Genomic DNA, 25,421 nt, shown 5'->3' on the forward strand with positions numbered 1-25,421 from the left:
GGGACACACACACAGACAGGCACTCACCTGCTTTCACTCCACACTCCTCCCCGCTCCCCGAAGCCTCTCCTCCTCCCGAAGCCTCCCCTCCCCATTGGCTCACAGCCACACACGTCACGCGTCAACGCTAGGAAACACCATTCTCTGGTGTCTCCTAGCGGCTGACGCGCCACAGCGTGTAGTCAGCTGTGCCGCCAGTGGGGACCGGGACCGGCTTGCGAGGATTCCCCTGCTGGTGGGGAACTCGCGACATTGCCTCCCGCGCCAACGAGCGCAGCGGGACCGAGGCCTTAACTAGCTCTAATTTATATATAATCTCTCAGCCCTCGCTGCTCTTTTTATTAATCAAATTTTGCAGTATTTTATCACTTGCTTCACTATCGGGTTATTTTGTGACATTAAAGTTGTGTGTGTTAAGAGCTTAAATTGTATGTTAGGAGGTTGAATTGTATGTGTGTTAGGAGTTTATGTTGTGTGTGTGTTATGGGCTTAAATTGTATGTGTGTGAGGAACTTAAATTGTAAGCGTCTTGGGCTAAGACCATACAGCCTTCGCCTGCGCGGAAGGCGCGCGAAGACTGACGTCACCCGCGTGAAGCGGGTGCGTTTTCCGACCATGGTGGACGCGCCGTGGGGGGCTTGCTTTTGGGCGCCACGGAGCTGGTTCGCCCTCATTGGTCTGCGCGGTCAGCAGCAGTATGGACCTGCCCTTAGGAGCAATCACACCTTAATAGCAGCACAATATCATTCCAAGTGCTAGCTATTAATTAGGTATCAGTCTATCCCTTTCCATACACTTTTTCAACATTACAGGTGTAGATTATAATTAACCCCAACCTAGCCTGACTAGGATCTGTATTCGGCTATCCTCTCTATCAAGCTGCAATTTTAAGACACCATAATTAAAGCAGCAGGTCAAGCAATATCCTACATTTGTTTTTGTTGTTTTTTTAAATAAATCAGTTCTGTAGTATGAGAAAATACTTGTAGCATTTAAATTTTTTTTTTTTTTTTTAATGTTTTAAAAACATTTTTAATGTTTCTAATGTAGGAAACATTTCCAAAGTGACAGCCCCCTTCCCCTTCTGACAGGCTCCTGCTCTTGAGCCCCGCCCTCACTAGCAGTTGTGTCTAGTAACTGCCCAGTCAATCATATTCTAGGAACTACATTGCCCAAATTTCTGTACATGAACTGAATAAAATAGCCCAGAGCAAGCGATCGATTACAGGAGAACGGATCGATCTGCAGCTTAGCGAATCACTTGCAGTGTGCAGATTGTATTGATGCACATATTGAATGGGGAAAACATATTTATTTATTTTTTAAAACGGCAGCTTGAACTGCAGCTTTAGGCTGCGATCCCAGTAATTACTACAGCGCACGTCTCGGCGTGCGCTGTGCGATTAAACTCCACCCCCCAGTACCTCCGGTCCCAGTTGCTACCCTGACGCGCAATTTCCTCCTGCTCTGCACGACAGCTTTTCAGGGAGGCAGGGGAAATCAAGTTTACTCCTAGCGACGGAGGCGTGGCCACGCCCCCACCGGCGGTTCACCCAATGAGGGCGAACGAGCCGCGTGACGTGATGGCCACGCCCCACAAATCCCCAACCACGCCCCCTCCCGTCGCAAGCTCCCTCTCTCCCCTCAGACCGCAGATTGCGGTTGGCGCTGTGTGTCACAGTCATGACTGGGACCGCAGCCTAAAGAGGCTATTATATTTTACCCCTCTCAGCAATTCTCCGACTGTCTACCGCTATGCTTATGGGTATTATACCTATCTTAAGTATAAGCACAGTTCAATTAACTGATTAATTTAAGCATACAATTGAGCAAGATTAATTGCTATCCCTTTAGTTACTGTGTGTTTAGTTATTTATCACACACTAGTACCTCAACATATAGAATGTACCTTAACAAGAGAATCTCGCTCTTCTCAGCTTCTTTGTGTACATGCCATTGAATCTTCAGGAGCACCCTCTCCAAGCTTAATATAGAGAGTAACGTTGACACTACTATCGTAGTTGGAGCAAAGTATTCCCATTCTCACCTCCCCTCTAACAATTTACAAATAACACTCACTGCCCCTTCTTGAAAGTGGCAGGTTTTATTTTATATCAACTCCCCATTTCTGGTTCTTCCGAAACTATTAAGTGGTTCCCCTATTTACGCAGAGTAAAAGTAGAGATGTGTGTCACTTTCATCCAAAATCGCAAATTGTGCAAAATTTGCTCCTTTTTTTTTATTGCCAAAAAAGTGCTACCTTTCAGAGTTCAGAAGAGATTGTCCAGGTGTTACGTCAATGTGCTTTGCAAGTTTCACTTATATATGTCAATGTGTGAAATCCTCTGAAATCGCTGGCCGCTTAATGCTGACACTATATAAAAGGCACACACTATGTTTCACTCACGGTCTGGTGATATTTCGCTGAAGCCTTACTAATTTGGGGGTGTTGCTAGTCCTTTTAGATCTGGCAACTTTCATGAGTAATCAAATTTGGGGGTTTGAGGGGGGCGGGGGCACCGAACATTTTGAGACTGCATTTTGGATAGTTTCGCACACCTCTATTCAAGAGCAGTAGGGAATAAAGGATCACTATATAGTCTTATAGTGGGTGAAGGAGCTACATACTGGTGTAATAGGGCAATGGATGGCTTCTAATAATAATACAGTAATATGTTATTGCTGCTGCATGTACTACAATGTAAATAACTTTGAGGCTTTAGCTCCTCTCTCTTAATGCTGCACATCTCATGTATGGTCCGGTACACTATTTCTGTAATGCCCTGTGTAGATAGCGCAGGCTACATAAATGAAACCATAAAAAATAACAACAAGGAGAGGGTACATAGCGGTAAACAAGAGAAGAGTATAAGTGACTATTTCAGGTTTGGCCATAGCATACACAAACCTAGTGTTCATCTCCCCCAGCGTGGTCAACATTCGTTATGCGAGACATTTTTGTGACATTTATGTGGTACAAAAAGAAAATACTTATTTTTGTCTATGAATGACAATGTTTACAGCCACAATGCCACCACCTAACTGGCAACCTTTTGAGAAGACAAGCATGAGAAGTTTGTAAAACACGACCAACAAAGTAGAACGCTGACCGCGGATTCTAAACAAGGCTCAGGGTTAAAACATTGAAAGGATAGAGAAAATGATATACACGTTTTCCTCTGGTTCACATCCTGGGTGGGCGTGAAAGTGTTGTCAGTCAATACTTCTTACTTAATGACTGGGTCTTATTGAATAAGCTAGATCAGGGGGTCTCAAACTCAGTCCTCACAGGCCACCAACAGACCAGGTTTTATGGATATCCCTGCTTCAGCACAGGTGGCTCAGTCTTCGACCGAGTCACTGATTGGGCCACATGTGCTGAAGCAGAGATATCCATAAAAGCTGGCCTGTTTGTGGACCTTGAGGACTGAGTTTGAGACCCCTGCTTTATAGTTAAGTCTTTGGAAATTCATAACACATTATGCTGTCCGTGGCAGAAACATGATGGGACTTGAAGGTAGTTTGAACAGGATTGAAAAAAAAAAAATGTTGTACCCAAGTGGTTCCTATGTCCGTTGCATCGATTTCCTTGCTGATATTTTTGACAACTGTGCTCTACTGCAGAGCAGTGCAAACTTTTTTCCCTGCGCCCCCCTACTGGCAGTTCCCCTCTCTCCACCACCCCCCCCTCCCTTTTACCTCGGCTCTGGCGTCATGACGTCAATATGACCTTGTGGCGTCATTTGACGCCACGTCTAAGAATCCGCCGGAGCCACGGTACGTGCAGTTTACAGAGGCCTTCGCCACTCTCCCGGCACTGCATTTAAGTGCCTTCGGGAAGTGCTTGGGGCCTCTGTAAACCCCGCCTCCCCGCTGTCAGTCTCGCGCCCCAGTTTGCGCACCGCTGCTCAACAGCCTCCTCTGATCCCTGCAATTATAACGGATAATAATGATTATTTATTTTAACACAATGGGCTTTGAGTACTAACCTCTCTGTTAGTGCAGATAAGACTACGTTGCTTCTTTTTTCATCTCTACCAAAAATCCTCTCTCAAAATGTGCATTTTATAATGGAATCAACAAAAACTGTAACCAAAATTAATTGCAACGTTCTCTTTGCTATATTCACAACTGTGTGTAATGTGGATATGTGAGTGGACCTTCTCAGGCTCCTCTTTTGAGCACAAAAAAAATTACAGGTAAACCCCGTTATAACGCGGTCCTCGGGGTCCACCCCGAGACCACCGCGTTAGTAACGGGGTCGCGCTAATTTTAAAAAAAATGGCCGCCGCGCGCCTGATCGGGAGGGAGGGAGTGAGGAGGGAAGGAAGAGGTCTGTGCCGCATGCGGCCCGTCTGGCCTCTCTGTGCGGCCCGCGATGACTCTGGCCGGGCGCCAGTTACTTAAATAAATTTTTTTTAAAAAGTTTAAAAAAATGTCGGCGATTCATCCCTCCTCCCTCCCTCTCCCTCCCAGCCCCCTGGTTTTGCGGTGCGCGGCAACGTGTGTCTGTGTTTTCCCAGCCAGATCTGCTACTGCAGCATGTGTCCTCCCAGCCAGATCTGCTGCTGCAGTGTGTGTGAGTGTATTTCCTACCAGATCTGCTACTGCAGCATGTGTCCTCCCAGCCAGATCTGCTACTGCAGCGTGTGTGAGTGTATTTCCTACCAGATCTGCTACTGCAGCATGTGTCCTCCCAGCCAGATCTGCTGCTGCAGTGTGTGTAGCTGGCCTCAGCTTTCACTTCCGGGGAAGGCAGCATTAGCATTAGGGGGGTGGGTGTGAAAAACGGGCTGGTGGGGGGTGGGTGTGAAAAACGGGCTGGTGGGGGGTGGGTGTGAAAAACGGGCTGGTGGGGGGTGGGTGTGAAAAACGGGCTGGTGGGGGGTGGGTGTGAAAAACGGGCTGGTGGGGGGTGGGTGTGAAAAACGGGCTGGTGGGGGGTGGGTGTGAAAAACAGGCCGGTGGGGGGTGGGGGGGTAGGCTGCTGACCTGAGGGGGTGGGCGGGGGTGCTGACATGTGAGGGGGGGGTGGGCTGCTGACATGTGAGGGGGGGGTGGGCTGCTGACATGTGAGGGGGGGGTGGGCTGCTGACATGTGAGGGGGGGGTGGGCTGCTGACATGTGAGGGGGGGGTGGGCTGCTGACATGTGAGTGTATTGTGAGAGCTGAGTGTATTGTGAGAGCTGTGTGCTGTGAGTGTGCTGTGAGTAGTGAGTGTGTGTGCTGTGAGTAGTGAGTGTGTGTGCTGTGTGCAGTGAGTGTGTGTGCAGTGAGTGCTGGGAGTGTGTGCAGTGTGAGCAGTGAGCAGTGTGTGTGCAGTGTGTGCAGTGAGTGTGTGCTATGTGCAGTGTGCAGTGTGTGCAGTGTGTGCAGTGTGAGCAATGTGCAGTGTGAGCAATGAGCAGTGTGTGAGCAATGAGCAGTGTGTGTGCAGTGTGTGCAGTGTAAGCAATGAGCAGTGTGTGTGCAGTGTGTGCAGTGTGAGCAATGAGCAGTGTGTGCAGTGAGAGTGTGTGCTGTGTGCAGTATGAGCAATGAGCAGTGTGTGTGCAGTGTGTGTGCAGTGTGCAGTGTGTGCAGTGTGCAGTGTGAGTGTGTACTGTGTGTGCAGTGTGAGCAATGAGCATTGTGTGTGCAGTGTGTGCAGTAAGAGTGTGTGCAGTGTGAGCAATGCGCATTGTGTGTGCAGTGAGTGTGTGTGCAGTGTGAGCAGTGTGTGCAGTGAGCAGTGTGTGTGTGCAGTGTGTGCAGTGAGAGTGTGTGCAGTAAGAGTGTGTGCAGTAAGAGTGTGTGCAGTAAGAGTGTGTGCAGTGAGAGTGTGTGCAGTGAGAGTGTGTGCAGTGAGAGTGTGTGCAGTGAGAGTGTGTGCAGTGAGAGTGTGTGCAGTGAGAGTGTGTGCAGTGAGAGTGTGTGCAGTGAGAGTGTGTGCAGTGAGAGTGTGTGCAGTGAGAGTGTGTGCAGTGAGAGTGTGTGCAGTGAGAGTGTGTGCAGTGAGAGTGTGTGCAGTGAGAGTGTGTGCAGTGAGAGTGTGTGCAGTGAGAGTGTGTGCAGTGAGAGTGTGTGCAGTGTGTAAAAAAAATATTATTATTTTTTTTTTTTTTAAACGGGAGCCACGGGAAAACCGCGTTATAACCGAATCGCGGTATAACGAGGCGCGTTATAACGGGGTTTACCTGTACAACTGCACTGTAAAGTAACAGATGAGAAAGGTGCTTGTGTTTAAGCTTGAGACTGCAGAGGTCTCTTCATCCGATCTAATTTTACAGCTCTCACTAGACATTTTTCCTCCAAACAAATAACTGAACAAGTAAATGGAAATGTAATACGGTTAAAATTGGCTGCTATGATAGTCCCGGAAACACGTTCTCCGCTAGCCTAAAAGGGGCAGACAACAGTCAGAAGAGGCAACGGGGTAGTCCCCTTGGCTATAGATGGCCGAGTCGGGTCACGTGGGAGGTGTGCTCTGGAAGAGGAGACGCTTGGATCGAGAGATGGAGAATCAGGGGACTGGACTGACTCTTCTCCCCACCCCTCCTGATTTAGGTTCAAACTTTTTTGTTTTTTACAAGTCTGATTATTATTTCTATATGTATATTATTTGTACAACAGCTGTGATTACGAATATGAAACTATGCACTGATACATATCAAAAACTGAGTTATTTAAAAAAAAATATTGGCTGCGAGGGGAACTAACTCTGCCTAGACATTTGATCTAGATGGTTCTGTAATTACAGTAGCCCGACGCTACTATGATCTAAGGTAGGGGTTCTCAAATCCAGTCCTCAAGACACACTAACAGGTCAGGTTTTCAGGATATCCCTGTTTCAGCACAGGTGGCTCAGTCAAAGAAGCAGGCTCTTCACAACTGAGCCACCCGTGCTGACGCTGGGATATCCTTAAAACTGGACCCTGTTTGGGGGGGGGGGGTCTTGACGACTGCAGTGGAGGACCCCAGATCTACAGTATGTTGCTGTTGACAGTCAGTCCTATACATTCAACAGGCTATCATGCGTTACACTGCACCAAATGTGTACAGAAATCCTTTCCAACCACATATTGGAAACACTGTACATCTTTGCAAACCAATTGAACAATTTTAGTTCAACATTGGGTAAAGTAAATTTACTCCAAAACAGAACAAAAAAAAGGTCTCTGTTCTGGAAGTACTTCGTCATAAGTGTAACTGTAGTCGGCAAAATTATGAGGAATCCAAGTCTAAATAAACCCCAACAAGTTTATCTGCAAGGCTGGCAGCTATGACTACATAACTCAATCATTATTTATGCAACGGTCCCAAGTATAAGAATGAAGTCTTGGGATTTTTTTGGCGAGAGGTACGGTAACATTTCAGACAATTTAGCCTTACTGTACCTCTTTCAGGATCCTCTCATTAAAGAATTGCTGCAGCTTCTCGTTACAGTAGTTGATGCAAAACTGTTCAAAACTGTTGTGTTCAAAGTATTCTGTAAAAAAGAAAAAAGTGCAGTAGTCATTTTCAGATCAACTGTTCTTATATTAGCAAAACTAAAATAATTTAAAAAAATAAATAAAAAAATAACAAAAAAAGAAGTGGAACTACTGAATTGGCCAGTATTAAAAGAGTTTATGGATTAGGTTTCAAAACAACAATCCTTTCGTTTTGATCTCCTTTACATAAATGCCAGGAGGGGTCACCAACAGATAGCCATATTGCCATCTCCCGATGTGAGGGCGAACCCAGCAAGGTATAAAGCTTAATTTCTTCAAAGTTAGGTTGCTCCCCAAAGATGTTATTAGCATGACTCAGCTGCAAGGTAACCCCTGTTTTGGCTAATGTAAAGTGAAGAATAAATGAGTATTTCAGTACTAGGTGATACCTTTTTTTATTTGGGCTAACAATTGATATTGTAAGACAAGCTATCGAAAGTTCTCGCACTTCCTCTCTAACGTAAAGGAGAGAAAATGATCCGTACAGATTGCTGCTTTTATCAAAAGCAACTGGGGAAAATGTTAAAGTTCTATATGTTTGAACTAATGAAAAAAGGGCCGTCAGACAGGGTCAGCCCCAAAAAGAAAGCGGTGGAATAAGTACGTAGGTGGCAAAATTAAAAAAAATGTCATGTAAATCGTTGACCTTCATGTATCTTAAGAAATAATTTCTTTTCGATTGGGAATCTGAAAGTTACAATGCCTGCCAATCACCTATTTCATGAACCCGCCCCATTTGTCAAATGTTAGTAGAGTTGGGCAGTTTTTTGGCCAAAGTTAGAATTTCCCTGCAATAGTGTTTTTTTTTTACATTTTCGAATTATCGAAGTTTAAAACATCTACGCTTCCTGTGTTTTATTTTTGTTTGGGTTTTTGGGGGGGGGGGTGGATTTCACAAAATATCGAAAAGAGTTCATAATTACATAATTACATGTACTATATCCTGCACAAAAAAAAATGGTTTATCAATTCTTGAAAACTGATTCACCAACATATATCCCTCCCACATATATCAAATACCTCGGTATAAGAATCTCGAGCTCCCACGGATCCCTCTATCAACACAATTATCCCCCCCTATTTGACAAGATTAGAAAAGACTTAGAGTCCTGGAAAAAACTCCAAATATCATGGTTTGGGAGAATAGTCTCCCTCAAAATTAATATTCTTCCGAGGCTGCTGTACTTCTTTCAAACACTCCCCATAGTCGTCCCACTAGCAGCCATGAAAAATATACAGGCCCTAATGTTCCAATTTATCTGGAACGATAAGAGACCGAGGGTCCCCAGATCGGTCATGCTATCACCAAAATCAAGAGGAGGTCTGGGGGTCCCCGATGTGGTCAGGTACTATCTCGCAGCCCAGCTGAAGCAAGCTGTAGTTTGGAATTGCGACCCGGCATCGACCCGCTGGCTCGAGATAGAATCACATTACGCAGCCCCATCCCCACATGTGGTCCCAAGGAGGAAAAGAGGGAGGACCGAGGAGGTTTGAGCTAGGAGCAATGAGATGCACGTGGGATTCTTGGCTCAAAAGCAAAGGGAAGTATGGCCTGCTAAATACCCCATCACAAATCACCCCTATCTTTGGAAACCCGAACTTCCCGCCCGGGTGCTCCAAAAAGCAATTTGCCCAATTTCAGGGTCTTGGAATAAGGCTGGTTGTCAATTTGCTGAAAAACGGAGAGATCCTAACCTTCAAAGAAGTACGAGACAAATACCAATCACAACACCTCCATCTCCATCTATTCAAATACCTACAAATTATACATTTTCTGCTTTCTCTCTCTCAGAACTCCAAATTTCCCCCACCCACCAGATTTGAAACACTATGCAGTAAAGGAAAGTATCAAAGAGGCCTAATCTCTGAGATCTATAGGGGGATAGAGTCAGCATCAGAATCCCCGACCCACCACTACCTGCAAAAATGGTCTGCGGACCTAAACATACAAATTGACAAAGAGAAGTGGGAGGATATCTGGGAGATAGCGGCAAAAACCTCAATCTGCACAGTAACAAAAGAGAATATCTACAACATTTTATTCCAGTGGTTACCTGACCCCGACTAGACTGAGCCAGATCTTCCCCGGCACACCAGACTTGTGCTGGAGAGGATGTGGTCAAAAGGGAGACATGGCCCATATTTGGTCATGTCCGGAGATCCAGAGGTTCTGGGTAAAGATTCAGACGCTTCTCTACGAGACGACGGGGATCCCTCTCCCCCTGGATCCGCTGTCCCTGGAGCTGAATAAACCGGTCGATGACCTACCCCCACCAATGAGTAGACTGGTCTCTGCAATTTTGACGGCAGCCAGGTGCTCAATAGCAGCAGGTTGGAAGCAGATCAAAGCCCCTGCAAGGAACACGGTCATAAGGCGGGTTGACAAGGTAATGTCAATGGAAAAACTAACTGCCATGTTACACAAAAAAATGCCGCAGTTCTGGAACACATGGGACCCATGGATAGGCCCCCAGGGTTTGGGATAAAGCGAAAACTGGAGGGAGGAGATGAGTTCAGAACCCAAATGCAGGAAGAGTGGATGGGCCACGATGGGCCACGGGGGGACCCCCCCTTTCCCCTCCCCCCTCCCCCCTCCCCACATCCCCCACCCCCCACATTTTTTCCTCCCCCCTACCCTTACCCTCAACAATTAAAAACTATGTTGGCCAGTTCTCACACAGTACAATCAAAGTTAAAAAGATATATGTTGTTGACCATACTGTACCCATATCTGTAAATGTCAATGTCAATGCCAATAAAAAAGATTGATACAAAAAAAAACTGATTCACCAACGACACGATCATTTCTCTAAAATGTTTCAGTTTAAAGATTATCAAGCTTTTAGCTATTTTTCAAGCTTTCGAAAGTATGGGGAACAAAACACAACACAAATTTCTGTAAGTTCGCCCATCTCTTAAATAGAAAAATGACGAATTAAGTATAAAGCCCTTTTACTGTGAAAGAAACATTATAAATCCGGGAGTAGCCAAAAGGAGTGAAACCTCTTCCAGCTTCTCACGTTTACAAACCAACTGTGAAACCTATTTATTATCTCTCCTAGGTGCCCGTTTTCTGTACGAAAGGCATCACACCTCCACACAGTTAACTTATTAAGGGGGCAATCACTCCTAGGACCAAAGTAATCTAATGCCAGTGACATATCTAAAAAGGTTGCATCTGGGTGATTGATGCCTTTTTAAACAAATCTGACACCAATAAGCATTTTTAAATAATGTATTTAAAGTCAGTATGTCGACGGGATGAGCTGAGACTTGGGAGGGGTTTAATAGTCTCTGGCTGGTGTGTGATGTGCCTGTGTGTTCAGCAGGTGATTGTATAGCTAGAGTAACCTCGCCACCTTTTCTTATCTTTAATGGCTTACGGGTAAAGAAAACACTCAATGACAAACATTTCCCCATTCAGAGGCCCCTAAGGAAAACAATTTTGTAATGAATTTAGAAAAAAAAGGAAAACAGCCATATGTTCTCAATCCATAAGGTTAGATTTGTTTAGGGCCTTTGAAATTATTTACAAAGGTTTTGTTTCTGGCTGGGAACGGGTGGTTGCCCCTTTAAACAAATTGCTGCAATCAGTGGCAGATTTCTCATTATCCCGAACGGCAACATTTTGGGGAGGAGAATTTCCCTCCCCTCCTCCTTCCCCCATATACAGAGGCCCCGTTCTCATTCCCACCCTACTAAGCGCACAGCAGCCTTGCTGTATTGCAGCCATGTTTGAAGCAGCCAGGTTTGAAGTACGTGTAGTGTTGGCGTTTAAAAGGGAGTTCAAAAGGAGTGAACAAGTGGACAACACCTACTGGCTCTGATTCCTGGATTTGATCTACGCTGGAAAGGAGGATATTATCTATCCCAGACTGCACATCTCAGCACTCTACTATTGCGGTGATGCCACCTTTACTCTTTATATTTGATATGAACTCACTTTTCAAATTATGCACTTCTTTCTACCAGCCTCATGTCTCCAACTCTATTCATATATCTTCATCTCTCCTTTCTTCGCCACTTCTCGGTTCACATGAACTACTTTCTTACCTGCGCCCTCTGTCACTACACAGCTATAACCCATGTACTAAGACACACCCCTACAAAACATCCTCACACATTCTCTTTCTATCCATGCTTCTCCTTGCTTCTGGGGATCTCTCTCCCAATCATGGTCCCTGCCTTATTTCTACATGCTCTCGTCCTTGCCTGCCAAATGCAACTTCACCTTCTTCTGGTGTCAACCCATCCAACCTCATGCCCATCCCCTGCCACCCTCCCTTTCTCCTGTGCCCTTTGGAATGCTCACTCCCTTTCTAACAAGTGCCCCTCTGTGCATTCACTCTAAGCTCCTATTTGCTATAACTGAGACCTGGCTTACTCAGTCCGACACTGCTCTGGAAGCTGCCCTCTCATGATGGCCTTTGTTTCTCCCTCACACTGCGCCCTGATGGCAGGGGTGGAGGCGTGGGGCTCCTTCTCTCTCTCCTCTCTCTGTCTTTAACGAACCCTTCCTATTCCTCCCGCTCTTGCTTTTCCCTCCTTTGAGGCTCACTGTCCAGATCTCTCCTCTCCCATTCCATGTGGCTGTCATCTATCGCCCACCTACCTCTACTCAGCCTCCTTCTGCCTTGCTTTCTCACTTTGAATCCTGGCTCTTTCTCTCCTCAGACTCCCCTGTTCTTCGTTTTGGGGACTTCAACTGCCACATTGATGACCCTTCTCTCCCTTGGGCTGCCCGCTTTCTCGCTCTAACCTCTTCTTTTGGCCTTGAACAGAGGACTGCAGCCAGCACCCACAAGGATGGCCACTACCTAGATCTGGTTTTCACTAAAAACTTCTCTCTGATTTCTATATTTCCCACTTTCCACTCTGACCATCACCTCATCTTCTCTCTATCGCTTCGCCCCTTCTCCATCTCCCCTTTGTTTTTGCAGAAACCTGCGCTCTATTAACCTACCAGCGTTTGATTCCACTTTACGCTCCTCCCTCTCCTCTCTCAGTTCTGCTTCAGACCCAGACAACCTGGTCAGGAACTACAACTCTGCCTTATCCTCCTCTCTTGATCTACATGCCCCGCTTTCTCTCTGCCGTCCTCGGTCTTCTAACCCCATACCCTGGCTAAATTCAACGCGCATGCTGCATTCTTCCACTCATTCCTATAAAGGAAATCTCACACTTGCAGACTTCTTTCACTACAAATGTATGCTATCCTGTTTCAACTCTGCCCTCTCTCAAGCTAAACAAACCTACTCATCTTTACTAATCAACACGCACAAATCTAACCCACGCCAACTCTTCTGTCTTTGACCCTCTACTCAAACCACCCTCAGCTGCCTCTTCTTCCTCCATCTCACCTCAGGACTTTGTTGACTATTTCAAGGAAAAGGTGGAATCCATATGTCAGAACATCCCCTCGGTTTCATCCTCCCATCCTACACTGCATCCAAACTCTCCTCCTGCCTTCCTTGACACTTTTTCCGCTGTCTCAGAGGAGGATGTGTCACTGCTGATCTCTTCTCCCTCTACCACTTGCCCTCTTTACCCCATTCCCTCCCATATCCTAAAGCCTCTTGCTCCTACTATAACCCCTACTCTCACACACGTTTTTAACTCCTCCCTCTACTCTGGTACACTTCCCTCCTCCTTCAAACATGCAACAGTTCTACCATTACTCAAAAACAGCAAGCTTGACCCTACTGTCTAACTACCGGCCTGTCTCCCTTTTGCCTCTAAACTCCTTGAACGTCTGGTATTCTCTCGCTTGCTCCACTTTCTCAACACCCATTCTCTCCTAGACCCTCTACAATCTGGCTTCCGCACTGCTCACTCCAGTTAAAAAGCCCTAAATAAAATAACTAATGACCTCCATGCAGCCAAAGACAGAGGTCATTACACTCTGCTCATATTACTCGAGATAACTGTAGCATTTGACACCGTGGACCACCCTCTTCTTCACATTCTCCATACTTTCGGTAATCGTAACAAAGCTCTATCATACCTCTCCCATTGTACTTTGTGTCTCTTCTGCTAACACCTCCTCCTCCTACATCGATCTCTCTGTGGGGATACCCCAGGGCTCTGTCCTCTTTTCTCTTTACACACTTTCTCTATGTGATCTAATAAAATCTCCTGGGTTTAAGTATCACCTCTATGCGGACGACACACAAATTTACTTTTCAACCCCTGACCTTACACCTGCTGTACAGACCAAAGTTTCTGAATGTCCCTCTGCGATATCATCCTGGATGGCCCCCCACCAACTTAAACTTAACATGGCAAAAAAAGAGCTCCTCATACTTCCTCCCAAACCTGGCCCTACTACCTCCTTCCACATTACTGTTGGAAGTACCATCATTCCCCCTGTAGCCCAAGCACACTGCCTAGGGGTCACACTCGACCCCTCTCTCACATTCTCCTCTCACATTCAAATCGTTTCTAAAACCTGTCACTTTTTCCTCCGCAATATTACAAAGATACGCCCTTTCCTCTGTTGCTCGACTGTTAAAACTCTGACTCAGGCCCTCATTCTCTCCCATCTCGATTACAATAACCTCCTGCTGTCCAGCCTTCCTGCCTCTCACCTGTCTCCACAACAATCTATCCTAAACGCTGGTGCCATAATCACTCTACTATTTCCTAAATCTGTCTTAGTGTCTCCCCTCCTGAAACCACTCTCCTGGCTTCCTATCAAATCCTGCACCTCGCACTCAATTCTCCTCACTTTTAAAGCTTTACATTCTTTTGCCCCTCCTTACATCTCAGCCCTAATTTCTCGCTATGCACCATCCCGACTCTTGCGTTCTGCTCAAGGATGTCTTCTCTCTACCCAATTTGTATCTAAAGCCCTCTCCCGCCTTCAACCTTTCTCACTGACTGCTCCACACCTCTGGAATGCCCTTCCCCTCAATATCCAACTAGCCCCCTCTCTATCAACCTTTAAGACCCAACTTAAGACAAATTTGCTTAAAGAAGCATATTAGTAGCACCGTGGATAATACTAGACACTATACATAAAGCTTGGCCCTCTGCAGATGCACTTACCAGAATGCCCTCCTGCTTTCTCTGTACGTTCATCCTAACTACCAATTAGATTGTAAGCTCCTCGTAGCAGGGACTCCTCTTCCGAAATGTTACTTTTAATGTCTGAAGCACTTATTCCCATGACCTGTTATTTGTATTATTTGCTATTTATATCATTGTCAAATGTATTACTACTGTGAAGCGCTATGTACATTAATGGTGCTATATACTGTAAATAAAGACATATACACCTCCGGAGGAGAGCGTGGGGTCTCTGTACAGTTCTTACCTTCTACTTCGTGCTATGCTGCTCCTTCAGCGTCACATGGTGTGTTGAAACGGCAACATGACATTGTGGCAGATATCATGTTACAGTGGCAACAAGACTCCATGTACTATCACAGCGTCATTTGACGCTGAAGGAGGGTGGCACGAAGGACAACAGCGGCACCAGATAAGTTTGCTAAATTCGCTACTGGCTGCAATTGGTACATTTTGGAATTTTTTTTGCATTGGAGAAGCAGTGCCTTTGACCGCCGCCATCCGGCGCTTAATTGCGTTTATTTTAGCCCCGGGTCCCCTTAGTTCCCAATTTACTTACACGAGAACGCGCCAGCAGTTACTTCCTACTGGCCCGGGTAATGCGGGAGGTTTAACTGCGTTTTGTCTCCCCTGGAGGGAATGCTACAGGCGACACCATCCTTAGTAAGTATTTCTGGAACCAGTGAGGCCACAGAGCAGAAATTAATGCGTTTCAGCCCTGGAGACCTGCTGCTTCCCACATGTAAAAAAAATAAACGCTCAGAAGGAACTGCTCCTTTAAGTTCTATATCGTTAAAGGAGAAATAACTACATGAAAATGGAAGTATATGCATACATAACTCTAGATTATTTGTCAAAGCGTGATCAGCCAGGAGGTCCATCTGCAGACTGTTTCTGAAATTTTTACCTTGATCATCTCTATGCTTTTCTTGGTCAAACACAAAACAATAATTAATTATGTAACCCCCCACATAATGGGTTACTAACACGGCTATTGCATGCAGGGCCCTACCCTGGGTTGCTATGGGGATCCAGATGTCACGCAGGGGGTATACAAGGAGGGACTATTCTAGAAGGTTAGGTTCCAGGACGACAAGAGAAGAGCCTCGGGGAGAGTAAATCAGTAATGTTTCCAAAGTAACAGTACAGACCAGGCCCCACTGTTTATTGTAGATAGGGACAGTTTCCACTTTAAGTTAGGATCCCTGAAAGGAGGAATGGAATCCAGAATATGTAATATAAAAGGAATACGGCATACCATAGAGGGCCTCCGGAAACATGGCTCCCGGGGGATCAGTGCTTATATTAATCATCTGCCTGTGCGAAAGATGCAGTTCCCATGCAGGAAAAAGGTATGGAGTCAAGTAAGAAAAGAACCGTCAGGATTCTTGTAGGGGTCCCGAGTAACAGGATCAATGCTGTTGATGGTTCCAGAGCAACCAGGGGGGCCGGCTCGAACATTTACTCAGAGCAACCAAGTCAAAGTACCTTCACTGAAGTATTAAGATTGGGCACTGATGGACAAACTGTATTCTTGTATGTCTGTTATAAAATACAGTACAACGTTATTAATGTGTATGAACGGTCCATGTCCATGGGGACACAAATAAATGACTGGTGTACTACAAAAGTTCCTGTCGCCCATGAATCTATAAACTTGCTACCTCATCGGCCAAGTGCCTGAATCCAGCCCGAGTCCCGGTAACCCATGCGGAGGAGTCATACAATACACCCCGATGTAATCTCATTGGAAGCCTGGCAGGGAGGGTTACCCTTACAAAGCGCATAAAAATGCAGCTGAAGGGAACAAAGGGAAACAAAACGAAACGCAAAGAAATAAGCAATGTGTGATGCTTGCAGCACTTAACCACACCACTGCAGTGTCAGATTCATTCAGATTCTGTCTTGGCCAAGTCCAACATGATGTATGTTGGGTTTTTTATTTTGACATTTGGGCTTTGAGCTTGCCAAGACTATGTCTAATATTTTTGCTCACCTATTCAGTGTTGAGCATGAAGGTCCATATTTATGAAGTGATGCTGTTCTGTAAGACAGGGGAATGCAAACTATTGCTGCTGCGCCCCTGTCTTGCTTGCCCCGGTTCTCACAACCCCCCCACCACCTTGTATCCACGTCAAATGACGCTGCGGGGTCATGTGACGTCACCCGCGGTGTCATTTGACGCATGTAACGTCACGTCACACAGTCGGCTGAAGCAAGGTAAGTGGAGTGTTGCAGAGACCTCACACTATCCCCCCGGCATTTCATTTTAATGCCTTGGGGAAGAGAGCGGGGCCTCTGCAACCACTCGCGCCCCCCCAGAAAAATCTCCCGCGCCCCAGTTTGCGCACCGCTGCTGTAAGACACCTTCCAGGGATTGAAAACCCTTTATGACTAACTTCACTAGGCTGTAAGGTGTTTTATGGAATTGCAGCGCTTTATAAATATGGGTCCAAAATGTTATATTATTCTAGAAATTTTATTTCAATATAAAGATTGTTATTTTAAATGTAAAATTGTCCAATTTAGATCCAAGAAGGATTAAACTACTTTCAGAAGGATCCCAGGCAAATAAGGCCGCGCGTATAGTGCTCGCGACGGCAACGCGTGACGTCACCCGTCGCCGCCAGCGAAAGTTGTATTTCGCTTTGCGACGGCGTCGCGGGCCACCAGGGCATTGATTTGTTCAGGGGCTGACACATGAGGCGACAGCCCCATAAAAATCAAATATTCCCGGCTTCCAAAAATCGCGTCGCCACCGCGCTTACTATAAGCACATTTGTTTTCGGGCGACGTTGCATCGCCGGCACTATAAGCGCGACCTAATATTGGTGTTGAAAGCAAATCTGTTCATGAAACAGGTTAGGGGGGGAGAAGAGTTAACACAAGCTGCGGCAAAGAGCCAATGGCTCAGGACTGGAAGAAAACAAATCTGGCACACAGAGCCATAAATAAGAGAGGCAGCAAATAAAAGGAGGGAAAGGCAAGAGAATATTATATGTGCAAGAAACAGAAAAGCATGTCGTTGGGGAAGCAACACATGCATTGCACTGTAATATGACTCATGATGTAGAGAAGTTTGTGTGAGTGCAGTAACTCCATAATAAGATATCTCCCTATGTCCCAGTTTGTCTCCTGCGTTATACCCATAATGGTCTCCTCTCCACCCGTTACCTCTACTGCTCTCTCTCGTCTTAAATCTTTTCACCTCTCTGCTTAACTGTGGAACTACTTTACACGAAGTATATGCCAAATATCCCCTCTCCCCACCTTAATGGCAAACCTTAATAAACACCTCTTAAATTAAGCATTTCAATAGCATGGACTCATGGCGGCTGTCTTGGACCCACAGTCACTCCTACCAACCATTGTGGCCAAGCACTGCCATCTACTGCACTTATTCCCTCACCTGCTGTCTCTGTAAGTCTCCCAACACACCTGTTCCTGCGCTTATTGTATTATAATTCCCTGTACTGTATTGTCTCTTTGAAAAGCGCAGAGTACACTGTGGGCGCTATATAAAGCTATACATACAAGGTCAGATAATGCATGGATAAGCCTCCTAAAGGAAGCAAATGATTATTGTGCTCTGAACTTTAACAGTTACATCCTATACAATATTCTCGATAGATAATTAATTCCATGTAAGACGTGTAGTAAAGAAAGAAATGGGTAAAAGGAGAATTTAAATAAAGAAAATAAATTTAATAACCAAATAAAAAAACAATTGTGCCAAGAAGTGACAATAAATGCTTAATTGGGTATTGGGCTGCAGTGAGGCACTTCACATCCCAATAACTAAAATTGCAGGGAGGAATAGCTAGGGAGCCGTAACAACAGCTTCGTTACACAAGCTGCCAGTGGAGAGCAAATAATTTTTTTTACTCTAGCCAACTGGCATGAAAAAGCAAAAATGGCAGCATAAAGAGAGGCTCAGGACGTACAAACACTGACTCTCAAAACAATGGCATCGGCTTTTAAGCAGGGGAACCTGGTTTAATTCCCGGTGTCAGCGCCTTGTGACCTTGGGCAAGTCCCCATCTCCCTGTGCCTCAGGCACCAAAAACACAGATGGTAAACTCTACGGGGCATGGACTTGTGCCTGCAAAACGTCTATGTAGAGCGCTGCATACACTGTGAGCACTATAGAGGAACAAACCATTATTATATGGTTAAAGAGAAATACAAAATTCAACAGCACAGATTGGATTACTTACCAAAACCAGCTATGTCCAAAACGCCAATAAAGAAAGACGACCTCTCAAAGGGAAAGCATTGGTTTACCCTGTTGACCACATGATCAAAGAGACGGCTGTAGACGGCTTTTGCCAATGCATCGCGGGCACTGTTTGCCTGTTCCACTTTCAATGGGACCCTGAAATACAAAGGCTTTAAAATCACTTCTTACAACTAACTGGGTCTACATAGATTTATGGTTCGGGATTGTTCACAGATGTGTTTCCCTGGTGGGCACTCAAACAACCAAATACCAAACACCCCAGCTAAACAAATATGCGTGGATGAATTAAAGTAACTACAGTAAGCACATGTCAAAACCTACTTGCTATTTTTGTATGAATAATTATATAAAAGAGAGGTCTTGGTCTGTAAACATTAGGTCAGGGGGTTTCAACTCCAATCCTCAAGCCCACCCCCCAAAACAGGTCAGGTTATAAGGATATCCCAGCTTCAGCACGTAGCTCAATCAGTGGCTCAGTCAAAGATTGCGCCACCTGTGCTGAAGCAAGGATAACATGAAAACCTGACCTGTTGGTGGCCCTTGAAGACTGGAGTTGGCCAACCTTGGTGTAATAGATAAGGAAGAAAGAAGAAAAGTGCATATATAAAAACAGGCTATACCTACACAACCAAGATAAAAATAACATAGTATTATTTATTGCCATATGTTTTAATAGAAATGTGAAATTCATGTAACTCGTATGGAGCACACATGCCAGAGAATGATTTAATGACTGCACCACCTGTGCTGAAGCAGGGATATCCTGAAAACCTGTCCTGTTGGGGGTTCTTGAAGACTGGAGTTGAGAACCACTGCATTAGGTAGCCAAAACACATTATGATCAGTGCTAAAATATATTTTATTTACTTTAAAAAGGTAAGAGTAGGTCTTCTCATTCATTTATCACTAGTGGCCCCAGTGGATCTACGCAAAAGAAATTGCTTTCAATTCTGATTTTCTATGTCAAAGTGTAACAATGCTGTACAGCATTAACCACCAGCTAGCCTACTCTGACTTTACAGCTCACACTCATTACAATGCTTCGTACAGGACTACCTAGCAAATCACATTTAAAATCCTTCATCCTAATAAATTGAAGTTGCATAGGCTGAACCAGACAATCGAGACAGGTTATCAGACTAAAATGTGCAAATGCTTTTATTTCCATATGTTCATCCCCTTACCACCCCAATTTCAACGTATTGTTTTGTAGATAGATACTATTCATATCCATAATAGCCCATGCAGCGTATACCTTCACCCCGTTTGCACAGTATCCCCAACTAAATGCAATTAACACGAAGTTATGGAAACTGCCTCAAAATCTGTTTATAATACAAACAGTGGAGCGTTGTTACCCAAGTATCCAACTGGGTTTGTGTGTTCAGTTTGTCGGGGGAATAAAGTATGTGGAGACAGAAACATTGAGAACTTATTAAATAAATGCTCTAGGTGCATTATGAGTGCCTATGGAAAGATTTCTTTTTGGGGGGGCTGTGGCACTTTTCAGAGCCACAGATCCCCAATTCCAAGTTGCACGAGTCCTCTTGCGACTACTATTTACGTAAATGGAGCGTCCCACTATTACAATAGCTAAATAAAAAGAATCAATTTACCAGCTAAATACAATATGATAAAACAATGAAAACAAACAGGAGTGCTCATAACTACATCTAATAAAAGGTTTGATTTTATTGTACCAGTTACATCCAATGTAATGCATTTCATTTTGAAACTTTATGATGCACTTAACACAAGTTTCTTAGATCGACACACTTTACAACTACCCGTTGCCCTGGCAGATTAGCAGCAAACGCACGAGTGGAGCAATGTGTCAAGTAAATCATTCGATGGCTCTTTTGACATTAAGAGACCATTTCAAAAACGAATGCTTTAATGTTAAACCGGATTTAAAACAGTGCATGCCTCCATGCAGGCGAATGTGGCGGGACATACGGCAGACAGGATATAAAGGCAAAAATACCCTGGACGCACATCTATCATCACAAACGTTGCAAAATTACAGTCACAATGAGCAATTCTTTGACAAAACTACGCAGCATATTGGACATAGAATCTTTAGTTCCAACGTAAATGTATAATCCAAAAATCATTTGTTATTTAAAAGATTAAACTTGAAAACCTGAATTATTTAGAAAAGCAGCATTTCATTCTTCCTCCCTCTTCAAATGTCAAGGTACAGAATGTGTCAACTTCGACAGCCACAGGAGAGAAAGCGCTAATAAGATGGTGTCAGAGAGAATTATATTGGCTGTATAATTTATGCACTTGTAATCTAGGGGCGCTGGTGAAGTTTTAAATTTAGAGACATGAACTTGTTCAAGAAAGCTTTTCCACGGTCATTTCATATACACGGTCATACATAATTTTCCACACAATAAGAAAAAGAAGAAGATCAAAGCCCTCCTGTGTTCTATTTCTCGCTTTACAAATGGTGACACATGAAATTGCAGTGAGCAAGGGCTTTACGTTCCATCCGAGAGAACCGGCAGAACATTTGATACGCTCCCAAATGCAATTAGAGATCTCCAGTGCCATTACAAAAAGGCTCAAATGGATTGATGGAGTTAAAATGTTTTATAAGAGTATTAAGATTAAAGTAGCAACCTTTCTTTAAAAATAACTTAAGACATATGAAATGCCTGTAAGATGCTTCTTGTAACAGGAACGATAAAATATACCTTGTGACCCGTAGTAATTCTAAATCAATCCTTCGCTCCTCAATCATGTTACATAAAGGAGAATTAATGAGGAGGTGGTTATGAATTTGTATGCCATTAACAAATGATTACTACTGTAACACTTTAATAGATTGCCTGATATAAAGGATGTTTTATTGTGCTAATGCTCTGGTCAGTAATGTACCAAATAGCCAAGCCTTCACCTGGGAATAGACAGGGCTTCAACAGGGTAAATGGCCCATAACACACATCTTTGAGTGACTAGCAGCATACACTGTTACTGCATAATATATGTGAACATGTATAATGTAAAGTATTACATACTCTAAGTACATGTACGGGAAGCAAAAAAGTAAAATCATGTCTGTATATGTCATGCCTAGTTAGAAAGAGAAGAAAATAATCTATATATATTTTTTTTTTAAGTCATCTGTCTCCAAAAGTAATTCTGTATATGGACCAATCCAGACAAATGTATTTTAAAGGTTCTATTACCGCCTGCAGATACCCCTTTAGCAACCCCTAACCTCATGACCTGTTTTATTCTCATTTCCCCCTATGATTGTTAATATGCATATAGCGGAGGCCCCAGACCCTGCCTCTGGCACGGGGAACTGCTCTGCGCGATCAGGGAGAAGTGTTGCGGCCATTTTGGATTCAGCACACATGCGTAGTTTTGCCAGCATGGCAGCCATCTTAGATTGAGCTCCTCAAGGACCAAAGCAGAACTACATGTCCCAGAATCCTCGGGGGGAGGGTTTAACACATGGGCTGATCCAGCCAATAGAATGAATGTAGCCTAAAAGAAAAGGATATCCTCTGTGGGCAGAGGAACCGCGAGTGAGTCGCGTGGGAAACCGGACAGGAGTAGGTAGTGTCCAAGGAGCAAGTGGCTTCCTGGGCTTGGCCTAGATACTGCCCCAGATAGGCCCTGAGCCAATCATAGCTGCGTATTGTAGGGAAGGCCCCAGATAGAACATTGTGTGAGACACTCCAGCTGGAGCTTGCACCGCATGGAGACCAGGATCCTTAGGCGAGATGGGATTGCCGTCAGTCGCCACGATGTGTGGGACCTGTCTCAGCAAGTCTGCAAGCTGCCCCTGGTGTACTGGAGTACCCAGGCAGGTATCACACGTGCACCAACGGTTCACACGGGCATAGCTCTACCTCACATTGGGTGGGACTTGTTTTGCAGACACCAGGTGTTTAGGTGCCCAGGGCACCCTCCGTACTTTGGGGAAGACACACCGGGGTGTTGGGGTATTGCGTGTGTTTATTTCTGTTTGTATTGGTTCCTACAAGGAGTCACCCCCCCCCCCCCCCCGCATGCTGAGATCCCTCATAGGTGGAGGCGCTGCACTAAGAGAGAGAGAGAGCTCACCCCAGGCTCCCAGAAGTGGAGGCTCAGGCCTCCTGTGAATGTACAGGTATTAGCAGCACGCATAGTCGCCTGTGGTTTTCTGAGGCATAGGGAATGGGGGCTACATGCAGAATGCTTGACTTGCTTGTCTCAGGAATTCTTAACACGCTTGCTAAATCTGTTCACTTTTCCTTATTTTTTTTTACTCTTTTGTAAGTGGTGTCCTTCAGGATTTTGCTCTCCTCCTTCTCAGCATTTCAACTCGGCATCCAAAATCTAACGTGAGCACATTTTACTTGATTTGTTCAGTTTACTTGCTCCAGGGTACCTGTACTAACGTAATGCTGATGGCCTCCATAACTCACTTAATCCAATTAGAAAGGAATATCCCAGTGGTTACGGCCCCGCTTTCTTATGTGTGAGTGAAGCAGCAGAAGGTAAAGCTAGTTGAAGGCCGATTTCCATTTGCACGTGTCTCAATTGTTCAAGTAAAATATTGAAACTTCTTGGAAGCGGGGGTTTGATTGTACAGTATTGTTCTAAGGCATAAAGGGGTGTACAAGGGCACCTCTTTGTCACAAATACAAGATGACATTATAGTAGCATGGGTCACATACTTAATCACTTCTGTCATCCTGTGCATGATGGTTTATTTACATCATAGCATTTCTAAGTGGATAATTGCTGGTGAGAAGAGAATGAATGGTAGACCAACATTTACAGTACCTGCTCTGTAAAAGAAATGCAAACAAATCATTTAAAAAGGAAAGCATGATCAACATCACTTTAGTAATTTTTGAATAAACAAACCTCTGAATAAAATGGATTGCAATGTAACAAAACACTAGAAAGGTCTTAGAATATGCATTAAGGATAATGGCTGTTACAACACGTTAGGTAGCAGTAAGCCTTAAGACACAAGCTTTCTCCAGTAAGCATCTCCCGATTTATCTTGTGACAACAAGTAGTGACAGGAATCTTATAAATAGAGAGAGGGTACTGTACCTTGACAGTGTCTCCTGATAATCAGAGATCAGTGAGGCTAATCCCCAAGGTTTATGTTGATTGACTGCTTGTCCTTTATGTAATATAAGGTACCAATGTCATTTAGGCACTCAGCTGTGTATCAAATAAAGAGTGGTTGCGGAGTATCAAAAGTGGCAAGATTGTGTTAGTGACAATAAAACAAAGACAATAAGACAGAGCAAAGCAAGGACATAGAATAAAAAAAATGGAAACTCCCTATAATGAAGGGTTTGCAGAAACAAGCACCGTTATTTAATCTTGGCATAACTTAAGAGGCAGAAAATGAGTGTAGCATTAAGGTTTTCTATATAATATATATTCATGCAGTAAAAGCTGTGCTAAACTACCAATGTTAATGAACTGGAACACACTTGAGGCTTTATTTACACTTACATGGTCTTAACAGTGTATTTGGCGTTTTAGCTAAGGATTTAAGTCTTCAAACCAGCAATAAAGGCTTTCTTTTCGATTCATTCTTATTATTTGCAAAGTTTATTCTTTGCATAAACGAGTCTCCCAGTGCAGGCCTCTGGGATAGACAAACTGGCTTATGCCAGACATTGTTTCATTTCACCAATGTAACACACATGCACTGAAATAATGGACTAACAGAATGGCCAGCAGGCACTTTGGGTGCCAATGGGGACCCAAACACTACTGTAATTATAGACATGAGGCGGCTTGGCACTAAAAAGGAACCTTTGCTTTGATGTCATAAAAAAATATGACACATTCTGGTTCCGGCGAGATCACAGTTTTAACGTGTTCCTGCACTTTTTCGTGTTTTCCCTGTGCTTTTCTCATCTCTGTTTCCTCCAACTACGTGGTTTGATTTTAGTTTCAGACACTTACAATTGGAGACTCTTGATTTTATTAACCTAGCTAGACTGAGACCTTCAGGTCGCATGCAACTTCCAGGACACATTTCCTGAATTTACTTCACTTTATTACATTACTTTTTCAATACACTTGAGTGCAAATGTATAAAAAAAAGTGTACAATATGTTTTCTTTATTCAGCAAACAACAAAGCTAGGAACACCAAAAAATAAGGACCTATTGTCTGAAAACATCAGAAAGAACATATAGTAAGAACCACATCGCATTCTCACTACGCACTGAATAAATATGCAACATATAGATTTTCAGGAATCAACTCCACAGCCGTGAAGTGGAGGACATAACTTAATTACAAATGAATGGGGTGACATCCCACCGTAAGCAATTTAGTGTTGAATGTGTACATGGTGCTTATGGTCAACGAAGGATTTGTTTATTCCCATAAGATAAGGTTTGCTCATTGTATTAATAATGTCATTTTCTGTACTAATCTTTGACACAGAAAATGAGCATGATTAAATATGGTTCACTTATGTAACTGTATTTGTAACCATGTATTTGTCGGTAACTATGCCCAGGACATACTTGAAAACGAGAGGTAACTCTCAATGTATTACTTCCTGGTAAAACATTTTATAAATACATATCTGTTCTTTAAATTATATCATGTAACATTTAAAATGTCTGCGTAGTCATTCAAAACACAATTTGCAG

At 44.1% G+C, this 25,421-nt stretch overlaps 1 protein-coding gene across 10 annotated transcripts in view; it reads right to left on the minus strand.

Moving 5' to 3' along the window:
* MYO6 (myosin VI) overlaps window positions 1-25,421 on the minus strand; it is a 188,087-nt gene that overhangs the window by 74,173 nt on the left and 88,493 nt on the right. For all 10 annotated transcript variants that reach the window (XM_075597977.1, XM_075597986.1, XM_075597984.1 and 7 more), the window contains exons 13-14: window positions 18,758-18,915; window positions 7,377-7,468 (exon numbers count right to left, since the gene is read on the minus strand). In XM_075597977.1, the coding sequence (XP_075454092.1) occupies window positions 7,377-7,468; window positions 18,758-18,915 (250 nt within the window). The remainder of the gene's footprint in view (window positions 1-7,376; window positions 7,469-18,757; window positions 18,916-25,421) is intronic.

This window comes from Ascaphus truei, chromosome 4, assembly GCF_040206685.1.
Source record: "Ascaphus truei isolate aAscTru1 chromosome 4, aAscTru1.hap1, whole genome shotgun sequence".
Classification (NCBI taxonomy): Eukaryota; Metazoa; Chordata; class Amphibia; order Anura; family Ascaphidae; genus Ascaphus; species Ascaphus truei.